This window comes from Anastrepha obliqua, chromosome 2, assembly GCF_027943255.1.
Source record: "Anastrepha obliqua isolate idAnaObli1 chromosome 2, idAnaObli1_1.0, whole genome shotgun sequence".
Classification (NCBI taxonomy): Eukaryota; Metazoa; Arthropoda; class Insecta; order Diptera; family Tephritidae; genus Anastrepha; species Anastrepha obliqua.
This window is the reverse complement of record NC_072893.1, coordinates 87,073,477-87,092,347: the sequence shown is the minus strand read 5'-3', so window position 1 is coordinate 87,092,347 and position 18,871 is coordinate 87,073,477. Positions and strand designations below refer to the sequence as shown.

At 38.4% G+C, this 18,871-nt stretch overlaps 1 protein-coding gene across 1 annotated transcript in view; it reads right to left on the bottom strand.

Annotated features, from left to right (window-relative positions):
• LOC129237351 (peptide transporter family 1) overlaps positions 1-18,289 on the bottom strand; it is a 55,691-nt gene extending 37,402 nt beyond the window's left edge. The window contains exons 1-3 of the mRNA XM_054872035.1: positions 18,215-18,289; positions 18,008-18,127; positions 17,836-17,939 (exon numbers count right to left, since the gene is read on the bottom strand). Of these exons, the coding sequence (XP_054728010.1) occupies positions 17,836-17,939; positions 18,008-18,127; positions 18,215-18,245 (255 nt within the window). The 5' untranslated portion in view covers positions 18,246-18,289. The remainder of the gene's footprint in view (positions 1-17,835; positions 17,940-18,007; positions 18,128-18,214) is intronic.
• Positions 18,290-18,871: the final 582 nt, after the last annotated feature.

Below are 18,871 nucleotides of genomic sequence, written 5' to 3'. Positions count from 1 at the left end.
TATTCGTAATTCGAATAAATATTTATTCGAATTTTTTATTCGTTTATTCGAATAATGCTATTCGAATACCTCACTATTCGAATACCTCACTATTCGAATACCTTACTATTCGAATCCCTTACTATTCGAATACCTTACTATTCGAATACATCACTATTCGAATACTTCACTATTCGAATATTTTTGGTAAATATTTATTTAGATTAGCGGACTACTAATCGGTTTATGTACAAGTGCATGCACCATGAGAAGGGCCAATGTAATTTTTTATATTTTTAAAAGCATTTTCTCCCTGATAGTAAACTATTCGAATAATGAACTATTCGAATTATTTGAAACGAATAGTATTATTCGTTTTATTCGAATAATGTTTATTCGAATATTATTCGAAAATAATCCCATCCCTAATACATACGCAATGCACGTCGACATTGCGCTCAGTTTAATACTGAACGGCATTATCAACGTTCTGCGTACAGCGGTTGGGTTAGAGTTCGAAACATTATGGCAAGCAGTAGTAAGAAGGCGAAGACATACCATTTCCATTCGGAATGGGAAGAACAATACTTCTTCACAGAAGTTAAAGGCAAAAGTGTTTGTTTGTTTTGTAATACATCTGTGTCAATTACTAAAAAAGGAAATATTGAGAGGCGTCATAAAACTGTACATTCGAATTTTGAGAAGGCATTCCCGTTAAATTCTGCCACCAGAAAAGAAAAACTGAAACATTTAAAAATCCAGTTAATTGGACAACAGTCAATATTTTTGAAAACAATCGACAAAAATAAGGCTGCAACTGAAGCATCTTATCGTGTTTCCCAGATAATTGCACAAAAGAAAAAACCTTATGAAGACGGGGAAATCATAAAACAAGCATTTTTGGAAGCTGCAGATTCTTTATTCGCCAACTTTAGAAATAAAGACGAAATAGTGTCTGCTATAAAATCTATGCAACTTTCTGCTAATACAGTGATGAGGCGAGTAGAAGTAATGAGCAATGATCTTTTTTACAGTTAAGAAGTGACTTAGATAACTGTATTTATTTTTCACTGCAACTGGATGAATCAACAGATGTAGTTGACACCTCACAGATGGCCATAATTGTCAGGATGGCTTTTAGTGATTTTACAATTAAAGAAGATCTTTTGAAGTTTATTCCACTCAAAGGACATACTACTGGGCTAAAGCTGTTTTCTCATTTAAAAAATCTCATCTCTTCTGAGAAAATTCCAATATCAAAAATGGTAGGCCTGACAACTGACGGGGCTCCAGCTATGGTGGGTTGTGATAAGGGGCTCGTGGTGCTATGTCATAAGGATGAAAGTTTTCCACAATTTCTTAGTTACCACTGTATTATACATCAGAAAGCATTATGTGGAAATTTTCTAAACTTGAACAACGTTATGAAACTGGTGGTGAAAATTGTGAACAAGATTAGAGCTCAAGCGTTACAAAAAAGATTATTTAAAACCTTGGCTGATGAAATTGACTGTCAATACGGAGAGCTACTTCTTCACTCTGAAGTGCGATGGTTAAGCAGAGGACGAGTGCTCAAATGTTTCAATGATGTCCTGCCTACTATACTCCAATTTTTCAAAGAACGCGATGAACCGATTCCTGAATTGGAAAATTCGACTTGGTTCAGAGATTTTGGTTTTCTTGTGGACATTACAGAGAAATTAAATGAGCTTAACTTGCAGCTTCAAGGCAGGGATAAAGAATTAGCGGAAATTATTTTTGATATAAATGCATTTATTTCAAAACTTGAATTTTGGGAGCAAAACCTAAAAAACCGCGATACTAAGCATTTTCCTATTCTTTCCGAAAAGATATCCAAAAATCTATTAGAGCCCTATGACAGTAAATATCATATGGAAATAGTTTCTAACTTGAAGGAAAACTTCAAAAATCGTTTCAAGGATTTCAGCAAAATTGCTTTAGTGACGTAAGTTGTTGTTTCACCCTTCATGGACATTGATATACAACAGTTTGCAACTTGTGTTATGAACAACTTTGGCGAAGACATTGCTGTGACAGAAATGGAACTGATTGATTTTCAAAGTGACTTGACTTTAAAATCTTTAGGTTCAAATACAAAATGTATATGGACTTTAGTAAGTAAAGATAAGCATTCAGTTTTATGTCGTGTTGCGTTGAAAGTGAAAGCGTTATTCAGTTCAACTTATTTGTGTGAATCTTCTTTTTCCAATATGAAATTTATTAAAAATAAATACCGCAATCGGCTTACAGATATACATTTGGATAACTGTATTCGAATGACTGTATCAAATTATACTGCAAATATTAAAAAAATTATCGATGAGTCAGAATGTCAACCTTCTCATTAAATATGCTCTCTTTATCTGCCCATATTTTATTTATATAATAATGTACTATTACTGTTTTGTTGTTTTTTTAAGTCGCTTGTGATTTGCCATTATGACTGCAAAAAATTTTGTTACGATTGTTAGGTGTGAATATGGATGTAGTTATGCATAAGTATAAGCACTATAAGTCATAAGTTTATTATATATAGAACGTATATTAGTAAAATAAATACATGTATTGTATGTCGAATATAACTGTGTATTATTTAATTTATGTTGGCTTGTGCAAGTAGCTCGCTGTTTATTTCAAAATCTTGAAAGTAGCTCAACACATTGAAAAGGTTGGCGACCACTGTCGTACATGAACAAACGAACCAAGTCTAACAAACATATGTACTTATATACTTTGAAATTATTAAGGTAGGTAGGTAGGTGAAATGGTTGAAGTGCCAGTCTGGCACTACTCAAGTAGCACTAAAGCGCCGTTTTGATACCATTATGAGACCTCCAACAGGAAGATATCTACAGTCAACCAGAGCTGTTGATATAATGGAGAAGATTGATGGGATTTAGGTTGGCGCATTGCCCCAGGCTATCGAAGAAAGGAGCACCCAGTGAACTTAATCGTCTAGCTGTCAAACTCGAATATTTACAGAGAAAGCTCTCAACAGTCTCCTTCTCTGAAAGGTCCCCACAGCTTCTGCAATGGGGGTTAAATGGTAACCCTAGCTTTTCCGCGTGTGTGCCGATCGTCCAGTGACCGGTAAACACAGCTACAAGTTTGGAAATTGCATGGCTAGGAGTCCCAAAGACTTTCTGAGTCGTCCGTATATTGTACTGGGGCCAAAGGGTTTTCGAAATAGTACATGAAGAAATGGAGCTCCATCCTTTCTGCGCTTTTCTGAGAAATAATTTGTGCAGTTCCTCTTAAACAACTGTCAGGGGGATGCCGATGTCCGGGTAGGAGGTTTATGAGGCCAATTCGGTCTCCTTCCTGGCAAGCTCATCAGCAATTTCATTTCCCTCTACATTCCTATGTCCTGGAACCCAGATCAGAGAAATGTTACGTGCACACTTAAGAGATTTTATCTCCTCCTTACAAGAGTTTACTATTTTATTTCTGCACTATGGCGTCGTCAAAGCCTTGATCGCTTCCTGACTATCGGAGAAAATGTTAATTCTCCATCACTCCGGCGTTCCCTAAGCATTTTGCATGCCTGCAAGATCGCTAAGACTTCTGCTTGAAAAACACTAGCAGTTTTCGCGCTTTAAAATGGTTTACAGGAAAAAATGCTTACATTGAATTTATTTACATATATAGGGTGTTTTTTTAGCTGCATGAGAACAATCGTTATCGATAACTATGCTTCGACGGCTGATAATGACAAACTCTGTTGACATTTCTTTTCAATAAGGTTTGGTAAGTCATCGTGAATCATGCCAGAAAAACTCTTCAAATTGTGGAAACTTATTTATTTATTTACATTTAGGTCTATGAATTACAACCCTTCAGACTATGATACAAAAGTAACTCATTGGGAGGTTGAATTAGTTTTAAAGGTTTTTTTCGAAGATTTGGGGCTTTATTGTGAAAAAACGGTACAAAATATTTTATTTGAAGTATTGGCCATCGCTAGCTACAACTTTCGCCCATCTTTCGGGCAATTTCCGGATGCCGTTTCTCCAAAATTCTGGCCGCTGCTTGGCTATCCATGACTCAACCCATATTTTGGTAGCCTCGTACGAGGAGAACCGCTGGTCCGCCAAATCGAGACTCATATGCCGGAACAAATGATAATCGGAGGGAGCTATGTCTGGACTATACGGCGGGTGGGGTAACACTTCCCAGCCAAGCGTTCCAAGGTATTTTTTGACAGGTTGAGTGGATCCATTTTTCGTCGCCAGTCACCACCCGATGCAAAAAACCCTTCCGATTTTGTCGCTCGATCAGCAATTCGCACGTAAAAAATCGCCGTTCGACGTCGCGCAGCTTCAACTCGTACGGGACCCAATGTTCTTGCTTTTGGATCATTCCCATCGCTTTTAGACGCTTGCAAACGGTTGATTTATCAACGCCCAATGATTCAGCAAGCTCTTCTTGGGTTTGGCACGAGTCCTCGTTTACCAATTCCTTCAATTCCGCGTCCTCGAACTTTTTGGGCTGGCCAAGACGCTCCTTGTCTTCGGTGTGAAAATCACCACTTTTGAATCGTCAAAACCAGTACTCACATGTTGAAATCGACGGAGTATGGTCTGGGTAGGCCTCCTGCAGCAATTCACGGGCTTGGGCTGTATTTTTTTTCAAATTGAAGCAGAAAAGCAAAGCTTCCCGCAAATTGCGTTTCGACGGCACGAAAGTTGACATACTCGGAGCACGAAAACACTGCGTTGTTTATACTTCAGCGAAATGACAGATACTGATAAACAAAGCCTAGGGATGAGGCTTTGTCATGAATATATATTCAGTATTGCCAACGCGATAAAGTGATAAATAGCGCCATCTGTGTGTCACCTTTAAAACTAATTCAACCTCCCAATAGATTAAAATAAAGGAGTAGAGGTTCCTAGGAGATCGCTGGAGAACATTAAATCGAATCTTTCCAACAAGTAGAGACAATCAATGACCCCAGGAATAATATTATGAGTAAACGACAGACATAATATAGGCCTACAAATTTCCACGTACATTCATATTCTACTCGTATTGATACCTTGCTGACTATAGAGTAACTTGGTAGTATAGAGATCAGGGAACTTAATGGCATTCTGTCTGACGAAATCCAACATGGAGAAAGATTTTCAAGCAATATAATTTATATGGCTATTTAAAAAAATGTGTTATCACGTCAAGGTCCTTAAACTCACTAACACACTGCAGCGGTCGAGCCGAGTTACTGTACTATACTTAGTACACACAATGCTAGATGTTTTCGGATAGGACAATTTCAGTGAAAGGCTTGAATTCTGGCACCACATGTAGAGGCTATTAATATTGGCTTGAAGATGAATGGTATCCTCTTGAGTTTTGATCGCTACGAAGATCTTAAAGTCATCAGCATGAAGTAAAAAATTAGCAAATGAGAAACCAGTTTTGATGTCATTAATAAAAAGCACAAATCAGAGCGGAACACCGGGAGTGGCAAATAAGAGTTTATTCGTTGCAGAAAAGCAGAATGAATGCCAAAACAAGCTAATTTAATTTTAATTAGGACTCTTTGAGAGACTCTATGAGATGTCTACTACAAAGAAAAGTAAGGGTCTAGCTCCATCTGGTAACACTAAGGATCAATAGGTCTATGTGATGGCTTTCAGCCAGCCAGGTCAACCTAACCTATGAGAGACTTTGTCAAATGCTTTCGAAAAGTCAGTGTAAACACAGTACACCTGGAACCCAGCCGAAAAAGAATCAATCCAGTATTCACTAAAAACAACCAGATACAGTTAGATACAGTAGATGTTGGCAATGCTGATTTGCACAAATTAAAGATTTTGCCGAAAAGCTTAGGTTTGCATTAACCGCGTGCTAAAAAATTTTGGAAAGAGTCGATAGCTTTGAAATATACCTATAATTTCTAATGTAATTTTTATTGCCACTCCTAAAGAAGAGTGTAATGGGAGAGAGTACCATGCGCCAATGAAACTCTCCGACAATAAAGATTTGTAGAATGTAATTTTCAGTGATAGTCCAAGGCCGGACAATTTTTTATCAAAACTGCTTAAAGTCCATCAGCATGAGTTTGAGAGGAATATTTCGGTTTAAGGAAAACATTAGTAATATTCTCAGGACAAAGACAAAGAACTCCAAAGTGCAAGGTATAATCTATGCCAGAAGAAAATTCGCACGAAAGATCAAGTTCTTCATCAACAAAATTAGACTCAGCAAGTAAATTTGCCGCTTCACTTGAGCTTCGCGCTTGACTATTATCTAAAAAGATATAGTTGCAAACACTGCCACTACTCCTACAAAATTTTTATTATGAATAAAGGTATGAGGAGAGATTTATTTAATTAGTGGAAATCCTTTAACGCTCGTTTATATTTAACGAAATACAAATGATTCTTAGTAGATTTAAAGTTCTTGAAATAATTGATTTTAAGACTTTTAAACTTTTTCAAATCTTTAGAATGCCAGGGCAGTTTATAAGATTTTTTCTTTCTGAGCGGAGTTTAGACCAAATGGACCTAAAGGCAGACAAAATGTTACAATGTATATCAAGTAATAAATCATTGCAGTTGGCAAAATCGCACAATAAATAATTAAATGATAACCTGGCACCAGAAGGAACAGTGCAAAACAGTAGAAATCGAGTTTGACAACTAAAGGTAAATGATGCTTATCTTTAGGAGTTATGGGATTCGCACATTCTGTGATCTTTTAGTTTAAGTTATGACAAAAAAATATGCGATCTAAGATTCTATCTAGAAAATTAAGAAAATTGTTAATTTGAAATTAATTAAGACTAAGAATATTATCAATAAAATATAATTTGTGATTTGCAGAAGCAAATAAATCTGTTCGCGAAGTTCATACAGCGAAGTGTTGAAGACGATGCCGAAATGTCGATTCGTCATCGTTCTCAACTAGTTGGCCTTTATCCCTCGATTAAGTGGAAAAATTTACGTAAGGCGTTTGACTTATGTGCCCATAAAATACAGCTCGTGTAAGAATTAAAGCTACATGAACACCGTTTGCATTGCATTTTTGCAGATTGGGCTCATTTGGATTTATTTTTCAGATTATTTATATGTATCAAGCTCTCTTATATATATTTTTATCAAAACGAAAAGTATATTTGAAAAGCAATGGAGTGCATAAACACCCAAATATAGATTTCCATCACTCAAAATATTTTTTTTTATTTTGTTAGTTATTCAAGAGCAAAGCTGATGAATTTGGCACCACCTGATATTGAGGATTAAGTCAATTTAATCATAACAAGTTCCAACTAAGTTGCACAAGGGTTTAGTACACAAAGGAAATAAGTCTTAAACAAAATGTTTTGTATTTTTATTTTTAGAAAAAAACAGACAAGAATTAAATATCAAATCAAATATTAAATTTAGTAAGCCTCTAAGAATCGAATTTGTTGTAATGTGGTCGCAAAAAAACAGATGGAGGCAAATTGAAATTTTTGAAATAGCCTCTGCTAGTATTCTTCTGATACGACTATAGAGATAATAATTTCTGAAAGCTCCAATATCTGCCATCCGAAATACGAATCGTATTATGTTTTAGCCTAAAAGGCTATTCATGGTTTTAGTGAATATAGTACTTAAGCGTATAAGGGGCTACGGGTAGTCAGACTTTTCAAAAAATTAATTTTTTTGTTGTATTTTCTTAAAGTTTAATATCTTAAAAATATTGTGTGAAAATTTGAAGTGAATCCGACAAATACTTTTCAAGTTATTCAACAATTAACAAAGGGCGCTCGGGCAAAAACAAAAACCTTAAATGCGTTTTTCTCAAAACTATGTTTTTTCCACTGGTGATCACTGTAACTTAAAAACCGCTTGGTAGATTTAAATAAAATGTATACTGCTTTTGAAAAACATAAAAAACTTTTTTTTAATTTCGGTTTTTTCTCGAAAATCTGAAAAATATTTCCTGACGCTGCCATATTGTTAATTTAAAAAAAAGCTTCGATCAGGCACAAGATTACGAGTATCTATTAATAAAACTAATTTCTCTTGTCCGATTGATTTTAGATGGATCACCAAGGACTTGCGATGATCACCGCAAGATACTTCTGGAGAAACGGACTCCACACAAACAGCGATAACTTGTACAATTATTAATTTTTTTTTTTTTGAAATTATGCTAAAGTCAAGTCAAAACATGATGATGATTAATGCTATGTTTTTATTTTTGTAAAATAAAGCAATTGACTAGCAAACAAAAATGATTGAAAATCATCATTTTTACGGGCCTCTGATTACCCCTAACCACATACATAAAACAATTATTTCAACAATAATATATACATATCCTAAATCCCTCAAAACTACTCCTACCGAGCGGGGCCGCGGGTTGAAGCTAGTATTACCATAAATCTTATTCTACATATACATATGTATGTGCGAGCTTATAAGCATTTTTTGTTCTTCATAGGCATTATGAACTTAATAAATATAATATATGAATGGAATATACGAGTATGTTTAAGAAACCATGTAAGAGTCAATTGTCAAAGTAACTATGTAATTGCCCGCTTGACGAACTGACGAATCGCCGGTTTGACTGATAGTACATACTCGTACAACCGCTATGAGGCGGTGTGCCGCTTGCCGGTTGACGATCGTTATTGACTTTGAACTTTTTCAATGAAACTGCACTACAGCTGGATGCCAAGGCATGGAAATGTGACGATATTTGCTTTGCTGCTTTTTTGTTTTTTTTTTTTTGTTTGCTATGCCGGCATAAAAAACTATATGCCACTTTAGATGCGTCCCATTTTATTGTTGATATTCACAATTGCTGTGATGCGCTTGAATTGATGAATTTGTCAGTGTATGGGTGAATTATGAGTCTTACAAATTTATTTGTTGGTCCGGTAGCTGTGTGAAAAAGTGCAATGAAATGAGTTGTTGAGCTCAGCGTAATGGCAAATGTAGGAAATGTCAGAAAGTGTGCGGCTTGGAGGGAGAAGTGTTGAACTGACTGCGTCACTTGACAGTCATCAGATTAACAATTTGTATTTGCAATTGAGTGCACACACTTTAATCTAATAACGCAATTTTCTCACAGCTTTCGAAGAAAATTGAGCTTATTGTAGATTAGAGGTGATAAGTTTTCATGCATATGCACATACATACATATACGGCCAATAAAATTTAGCACATGCAAATTCATTGATAATTTCGCAAATAAATCTATAAATGTGTTCGAAGTGTCAAGTGGGACTTTATGTACAAGAAAAATGCCATGGGCGTGAATCATAATTTTTATCAGCTAGAGTGTAATTAAGTTGGCGGAAATATAATCAATCAATCAAAGAAAATAAAACGAAGACATTTTTGAAAATATGGCTTGGTTATTCCAAATAGATTATTTCTTTAATTTTGCGATATAGTTACAAATTGATGAATAATGATTAATTTTATGCTCATTATAAAGTTTTAATTAGTAATTCAAATTTTTCAATAACGGACTACAGTTATTGATTGTTTATTTCGACGTGGCTGAGTGAGTTTGTGCACCACTATAATTCGCTAAGTCTTGGACTCGTTTTTTTTTAACCTATCACCCCTCGTGAAGCAATGGAAAACCTGCCTTGAAAATTTGTTTGATAGAAAATATCTGCACACCCTTCTGCGTCAAAAGATTACACGAAGGGTATGTATTATAAACTAAAGGGTGATTTTTTAAAAGCTAAAGGAAAGTTTTTCCAAAAAACACACATAAAATTCAGAAAAATGCATGAATTTTTTATTTAAATCGATAGTACAGTCCATATAATTTAATGTTTGAAGATTATCTCATACAAATGTTGACCGCGACTGCGCTTCAAATCGTCCATCCGCTTAGTCCAATTTTGGCATACTCTTTCCAATGTTTCGGCCAGTATCTCACATATAAATGCTTTAATGTTGCCTTCCAATGCGTTAATTAAAGCAGGCTTGTCTGAATAGACATGAGCTTTTACATAGACCCACAAAAAAATAATCTAAAGGCGTTATATCGCACGATCTGGGTGGCCAATTGACAGGTCCCGAACGTGAAATAAAATGTTCTTCGAACTCGCCTCTCAACAAGTCCGTTTTTACGCGTGCTGTGTAGCATGTGGCACCGTCTTGCTGAAACCACATGTCATGCAAGTCAAGCTCTTGCATTTTGGGCAAAAAAAAGTTGGATATCATTTCACGGTAGCGCTCACCATTCACAGTTACGTTACGATTCGCAGCATCTTTGAAGAAGTACGGTCCAATGATACCTCCAGCCCATAAACCGCACCAAACTGTGACCTTTTCTGGATACATTGGTAGCTCTTGCAATTCTTCTGGCTGATCTTCACTCCAAAATCGACAATTCTGCTTATTTACGTACCCATTGATCCAAAAATGAGCTTCGTCGCTGAACACAATTTTTCGATAAAAAAGTGGATCTTAAACTTTCTTAACAGAACACGCATTTTTATAATAAAATTCAATGATTTGCAAGCGTTGTTCGTTTGTAAGACGATTCATGGTTAAATTATAGACCAAACTGAAGATGTTTGACAGTGAAACAAAACACGAAACGTGCGTCAGCTGTTTAAACCAACTGTTTAAAAAGATAATAGCTAAAAAATCACCCTTTATATAAATACACACACAAATACAGGCTGCATACAGTATTTGAGGACACACATATATGACACTATTACTTCCCGAAACCATCATTTTTGACATGGACGTCCACAACTTAACTCAGGAAATGAAGATACACGGAGTTATCGCCGCTATATGTGCCAATCACACCGGTTTATAAATCTCAAATTTTTTTAAATGCGCCTGTTCATTTGTTTATAAGGCTCGCATAAGATTCGCCGCGAATTGAAAGCATCAGGCGACCATGCAGAATCTTTTGCAAAACGCAAAAACACGAGGAGCGTTTTGGGAGTGTCCGATCTGCAGAATTTATTCGACACGTGCAAGCGATGAGTGTCCTTGCGAGGGAGTTGTCCAAAATACAGTTTATGTGAGATCGAGAACAGCGAGTTATGTTTTTTTTTCTGACGAAATAAATGTTGACCAAAGTCAAAAGCCCACCTCAGAAATTACAGATGTCTACATTCCAATCGTAAGCGGTTCTTGTTATCATGCACAGGAAGTTTCGAGCTACTGTTTTTTTAGACCTATTTCTAAGCTGTCCACTATTTCCAAATTATCCAATAGGACCACAGTTTCCAACCTGAGAAATTTTGTAATGATTAATTTTCGTCTCGACTTCAAGTAGATTGCATCTATACTGATTTCTTCAAGGCCCTGGGCACTGTGTTACATAGAATTCCTTTGTAAATTGGGCTCTCTTGGCTTTCATTCGGTTTTCCTTCAATGGTTAAATTCATAGCTAACTGAAGGGTGAATCTTCTACTCCCTTTGTTGCCACTTCTAAGGTACCTCAAGGCTTTGTTGGCTGGGTCGTGTAAACCAAATAGATACAAATAATCCGGCTCTGGAAATATTCGATGTGGTAATAGCTGGTGGTAGCAGAGGAAGAGGAAGACCTCCTCTACGTTGAAAGGATTAGGTGAAGAAGGACTTGGCTTCACTCGGGTGGCACCGGTTAGCACGAGAAAGAAACGACTGGCGCGCCTAATTTAACTTGGCCAAAATTACGTAAGCGGTTATACCCCTTACTTCTCGTCTCGTATTATTTATATGTCAGGCCCCTATTTTGTGCAGACGACTTATAAATCTTTGCCGAAATAAGGAAATCAGAGGATGTGCTTAGGCTTCAGGCTGACCTCAACGCACTCGCTTCTTGGTACACATTTTCATGCATAACTTTAAATATTTAAAAAATTCTTTCTAGTCACTTACTCCGAATTTCGTGATATTCTACTTCAATCGCTTGCCAAGCCAAATCTTTCTTTACCCACCAGCATCGATAACTTAGTGCTGACATTGGTAGCAATGCTATAAGGCCATATTCACACAGGCCATACACTCATGCTTATATTTTGTTATTTTAATTATAACAAAGATTTAAATATTAATCACTATTATTCTACAAAACAAATACAGGGTTGGCCATCTTAAACTGACCCATGTGATTATTAAAAAAATATGGAAAAAGAAACATTTTTTTGTGTTTCATTGTGAAAAACATTTAATTTAGTTCAAGGAGATTCGTTTACATCACTTTTTGAATATGATATCGCGCAAGTGGTCGCCCTTAGCTCGTATAGCGTAATGTGCCCGTTTTTCGGCGTTTTCCATAGTTTTGGCCAGCGTCTCGGCCGATATGGCGGCTATTTCCCGTCGGATATTGGCCTTAAGTGCGCCTAGTGTCTTTGGCTTGTTGACGTAAACCTTAGATTTCAAATTACAGTAAAAAGTTATAGGGTTACTCAATGGGTCAGTTTAATATGGCCAACCCTGTATGTTATTCATACTGCCGCTTTTTAGATTTTTGAAATAATCGTAAGTACGTTCTGTCAAAGAAGATTCCGAGAAACCCATTAAAGTGGGACTCTACCAAAATAATACATTTCTTCTTCTTCTTAATTGGCGCGATAACCGCTTACGCGATTTTGGCCGAGATTAACAAAGCGCGCCAGTCGTTTCTTTCTCGTGCTAACCGGCGCCAATTGGACACACCAAGTGAAGCCAAGTCCTTCTCCACCTGATCTTTCCAACGCAGAGGAGGCCTTCCTCTTCCTCTGCTACCACCAGCTGGTACCGCATCGAATACTTTCAAAGCCGGAGCGTTTGTATCCATTCGGACGACATGACCCAGCCAACGAAGCCGCTGGATCTTTATTCGCTGCGCTATGTCTATGTCGTCGTAAAGCTCATACAGCTCATCGTTCCATCGTCTGCGATATTCGCCGTTGCCAACGTGCAAAGGTCCAAAAATCTTACGCAGAATCTTTCTCTCGAACACTCCAAGCGTCGCTTCATCGGATGTTGTCATCGTCCAAGCTTCTGCGCCATACGTTAGGACGGGCATGATGAGAGTCTTGTAGAGTGTTAGTTTTGTTCGTCGAGAGAGGACTTTACTGCTCAATTGCCTACTTAGTCCAAAGTAGCACTTGTTGGCAAGAGAGATTCTACGTTGGATTTCAAGGCTGACATTGTTATCGGTGTTAATGCTGGTTCCTAAATACACGAAGTCTTTTACAACCTCGAAATTATAACTGTCTACAGTGACGTGGGTGCCGATACGCGAGTGCGCCGACTGTTTGTTTGAAGACAGGAGGTACTTCGTTTTGTCCTCGTTCACCACCAAACCCATTCGCTTTGCCTCTTTATCCAGTTTGGAGAAGGCAGAACTAACAGCGCGGTTGTTAAGGCCGATGATGTCAATATCATCGGCATACGCCAGCAATTGTACACTCTTATAAAAAATTGTGCCTGAGCGATTAAGTTCTGCGGCTCGTACGATGCTCTCCAACATCAGGTTAAAGAAGTCACACGACAGGGAGTCACCCTGTCTGAAACCTCGTTTGGTATCAAACGGCTCGGAGAGGTCCTTCCCAATTCTGACGGCGCTGCTGGTGTTGAGCAACGTCATCTTGCATAGCCGTATTAGTTTTGCGGGGATACCAAATTCAGACATAGCGGCATACAGGTAACTCCTTTCCGTACTGTCGAATGCAGCTTTGAAGTCGACGAAAAGATGGTGTGTGTCGATTCTCCTTTCATGGGTCTTTTCCAAGATTTGGCGTATTGTGAATATTTGGTCGATGGTAGACTTTCCAGGTCTGAAGCCACACTGATAAGGTCCAATCAGTTGGTTGACGGTGGGCTTCAGCCTTTCACACAATACGCTCGCTAGAACCTTATAGGCGATATTTAGAAGACTAATCCCGCGGTAATTGGCACAAATTGCAGGATCGCCCTTCTTATGGATTGGGCAGAGCACACTTAAATTCCAATCGGCAGGCATGCTTTCATCCGACCATATTCTGCATAGGAGCTGATGCATGCACCTTACCAGCTCCTCGCCGCCATGTTTGAATAGCTCAGCCGGCAGTCCGTCGGCGCCCGCGGCTTTGTTGTTCTTTAGCCGTGATATTGCTATTCTCACCTCGTCATGGTCGGGTAACGGAACGACAATTCCGTCGTCAACGATTGGGGTATCGGGATCTTCACATTCTCTATGACATGCGCAGCTGTCACCGTTTAACAGGTTCGAGAAGTGTTCCCTCCATAATTTAAGATTGCTCTGTACGTCAGTCACCAGATCGCCGTCTTTGTTCTTACAGGACAACGCCCCGGTCTTAAAACCTTCTGTAAGCCGCCGAACTTTCTGGTAAAATTTTCGGGCGTTGTTCCTATTGGCCAGCATCTCAAGCTCCTCGCACTCACGTATTTCGGCCTCTCGTTTCTTCTGTCGGATAATACGTCTCTCTTCCTTTTTCAGCTCTCTGTAGCGATCCCACATGGCTCGCGTTGCGCCCGATCGCAGCGTGGCTCTATAGGCGGCATCTTTTCTTTCGGCGGCAGCATGACATTCCTCGTCGTACCAATTGTTTTTTCGGGCTCGCCGGAATCCGATTTCTTCTTCGGCGGCGGTACGTAGGGAACGAGAAATGTTGCTCCATTGATCGCGCATGCCGGTGTGTTGGGCAGTGCTCTCCGAGAGCAGGAGTGAGAGTCGAGTGGCGAATTTTCTGGCTGTCTGTTGTGAATGCAGCTTTTCGATGTCGAACATTCTTTGCGTAGGTAGATGTACGTTTTTTGCTGCACAGAGGCGTGTGCGCAGTTTGGCTGCAACAAGGTAATGATCCGAGTCGATGTTGGGTCCTCGGATCGTACGTACATCTAATACACTAGAAGCGTGTCTTCCATCTATCACAACATGATCGATCTGGTTTCGCGTTTTTCGATCAGGAGACAGCCAGGTAGCTTGGTGTATCTTTTTATGCTGGAATCTGGTGCTACAGACTACCATGTTTCGGGCCCCGGCGAAGTCGATCAGCCTCTGTCCGTTACCGGATGTTTCGTTGTGTAGGCTGAATTTTCCGACTGTGGGACCAAAAATTCCCTCCTTGCCCACCCTGGCGTTGAAGTCGCCAAGCACGATTTTTATGTCGTGGCGGGGGCAGCGCTCATAGGAACGTTCCAAGCGCTCATAGAAAGAATCCTTGATCGCATCGTCCTTCTCTTCCATCGGGGCGTGGGCGCAAATTAGCGAGATGTTAAAAAATCGCGCTTTGATGCGGATTGTTGCGAGACGCTCGTCCACCGGAGTGAACGACAGTACTTGGCGACGAAGTCTCTCTCCCACAACAAATCCGACACCGAATTTGCGCTCCTTTACATGGCAGCTGTAGTAGACGTCGCAAGGTCCTATGTTTTTCTTACCTTGCCCCGTCCATCGCATCTCTTGGATGGCAGTGATGTCAGCCTTTACTCTCACGAGGACATCAACCAGCCGGGCAGAGGCACCTTCCCCATTAAGGGACCGGACATTCCAGGTGCATGCCCTCAAATCGTATTCCTTATTTCGTTTGCAGGGGTCGTCATCAGTGTTGGGAGTTCTCATCCGAGGCTTTGTTGCTGTTTTCATTGGGGGGGCTTTTTAAGTGGCGGGTCCCAAACCCAGCGCACAACCAGCTATGCTGGGATGCTTCGCCTTCTCACTTTAGCTCACTCCCGAACGGGTGTTCGGAAGCTAACCAGAGGATACGTGGGCTAATCCCGGACGTTGTGAGCTGCTTGAACCATATGTAGACGAATCGTCCTGGCCACTCCTAAGTGAATGGCGATCAGTAACTTTCCCCACTTGCGTGGACTTCTACACATGGAACCATCCTCCAAATAATACATTTACTTCAGTAAATAATCCAAACATCCGAACGTCTTTCAAACGCATAAATGGAGTGTTTCAAAGCCGCCATTTGAGTTTCGGAAAGAGAAAAATTTATGTTGGACAAAGCATACAACTTTAAAACGGTTTATGATAGTAATGTGCGAAAATGAAAGCTTGAAGGCTTACACAGTTTCTCGGTAACGTTACGGCATAGTTGCCAACTTGGAGCTCTAAGCACAAGATTAAGTGCTTTTTTTAAATTAGAACATCAAAAACGATGGTTTAGTGCCTGGAGTCCAATTTACAATACAATGAATTATTTTAAAAGCAAAAGTCGCCAATTTACCATATATATAGGTACCTACTAGCCGGCGCCAGTTGGTCACACCAAGTGAAACCAAACCCTTCTCCACCTGACCTTTCCAACGCAGAGGAGGCCTTTCTCTTTCTCTACTACCACCAGCTGGTACCGCATCGAATACTTTCGTATTCATTCGGACGACAAAATGTATCCAGCGAGGCCGCTGTAACTTTTTTCGCAGCGCTATGTCTATGTCGTCGTTCCGTCGCCTACAATACTCGCCGCAGCCAACGTTCAAAGGTCCAAAAATCTTGCGCAAATTTGTTCACTCAATCCCTCCAAGAGACGCCTCATTGGATGTTGTCATCGTCCATAGCTATTAGTGATTTTGTTGTCGCTTGCTTCCAAGTTCTGGTGCTTTTTGAAACTCAAAAGTTGGCAACGCTGGTTTAAGGGCTTATGTTAGCGTGTGCGAGTTTCGCAGATTATAAAACCTTGGAGATAGTTCAGCAGACCTTAAGGTATTCCAGTCGGTATCCGCTGATAATGAGAATTAACGAATAAATAGTCTTAGTGAAGACACTTTAGTTTCCATAAATATATTGCGATAATTCTTAACTTGCTTGTTTTCCCATTATAATACTGCCTTGCAAATAATTAGTTATTTTTTACCCAAGAACAAATCGGTCGCTGAGTCTGAAAACTCGCATTTTTTCTGCTATAAAGTTTTTGTTTAAATTGATTGATCTATACTTTATGAGATATCGATCACTACAGTCATCTACCGAGAAAGCAATGTGTTTCTTTTCCCCCTAATACTAATATTTGTAATTGACGCTTGCACCTTTTATTGGGAGTTTGGGCGAGCTTCTCTTCCTATTTGTGGTTATAAAAAACTTTTTCATGGCAGAAATACACGCCGAGGTTTGCTATTTCTTACAATACCAATGGAAAGTTTTCATTAAAAAAAAATATTCTTAAACTTTGTCAATACCTTGTAATGAAAAATTATGCAAGAACGAAAGAGGGTTAAGTTCATTACCTTTAGTTTGATATACCTCCTATGAATTCTACAAATATTATGAATTTTTATAATGCACCTTTTATTCTTTACTCCAAACCCTTTACTTGCCGATATTTCGAATAGTACACGTGGATTCTCAGACTCACCGATTAATTGATGGATGGTCCGGTTCTATGATTTTTTTTTAGATGTAAACTAGTGTTACAAATTAATTTTTAACAAATTATTATATAAATACATATGTATGTTTAAGTACACATACATATATGTAAGAAAATACATTCTAAGGAATACAAATTGCTCACATAACGGACACGGGCTAAAATCAATTGTTTATAGTATTTGCATGAAATGCATTGTTGTCGCCTTATCTGGCATCGAAGTGCATCAAATTGCAATGTGAGTGAAATTAAAAAATGTTTTTGTACACTCGACACACATACCTACATACATATTTATTTACATGAATGTTCGTAGATGAATTAATTACGCAGACACGTTCAATGACACTGTCAATTAGTATTGAATGGTGAGTGAAATTGATTGTTTTCATGCAAAGAAACTATTAGGAAATTCTACATACGTATGTATGTATGTAGAATATCAACTACCTCCGCTCTTCTTAATTGATGGATGTTATTGCAATCATTGTCATTAGTTATTGTAATTGAAAATTCCATAGATTTACTTATAAGTTCTATAGATTATCTTCAATACTCACCAGTCGATCGAGCTCTTTGAAACAAGAATAAATGCTTTGGCTTCTGAGCTCTTCCGTTTCAGTGCAGTTGTCACGAAAACAATTCGGTGCAAAAAAGCCGGGACCTGCAGGAGGAAACCATCCTATAGGTAGACTCAAACTTATTTTTTCTATTTGCTTTGCTATAGCTCACCATGACTACGTCTGGAGGTGCGTCTTGTTTTCGGTACCCCGGTTGACGCAGTACTGGAATGTTCTCCGTAGAAGCAGCCACAGCCTTTCACATTGCACAGTTGACTCAGTAGGCAAGTGCCTACGGAATTTCCAAAAACATATATTGGCCCATTAAATTTTAAGCCTCATTAGGAATTTAATTCTTTTATTTTTTAATTTTATTTACCCTCATTCGACTTTTCACTTCGGTTTGACATCGTATTGGTTTTCGTTTCATTTCAAAATTTGTGCTAGATTTTTTTCACTCAGTACACCAAACAATTGACAGACAATGGTTGGGAAAAACTAAAGTAGCTACATAAGTTCCAGTCATGAATAATAACACTGTGCGACAGTGATTTTATACTTTTATGGAGACCTAGTACAACTTGTAGGTATAGTAAAACTAAGAAAAATGGTATAGGAGAAATTTCAAATACACCCCCAAAATCTCGTTTTATGGCTATAAAACCGTTTTTCAGTAGGTTGATGTGAAGAATCACTCCTAACTTCGCCAATTTCCATCCGATTTCGAATTTGTTTTTTTAGTTCGAAAGAACAAAAACAAGGCTTTTTGACAGTGTGTTGACAATTTTTCTGAAATGACAACTGCCGAGACTGTAGACGGAAGTATTTGAAATTTTTTTATTTTTTCTCTATTTTTTCAACTTTGACATAATTTTTACGATGTTATCCGATATTGAAGATTTTTTTAGTACACTACTGTTATAGTAAATTTAATTTGCGTCGAATGAGCTTTATTTGACTGTAATTGAATTAAAATTAAAAGAGTTGTGTGAGTTTTAAGATTTTAGTTTATTGTTTTTTACTAATATAATTTGGT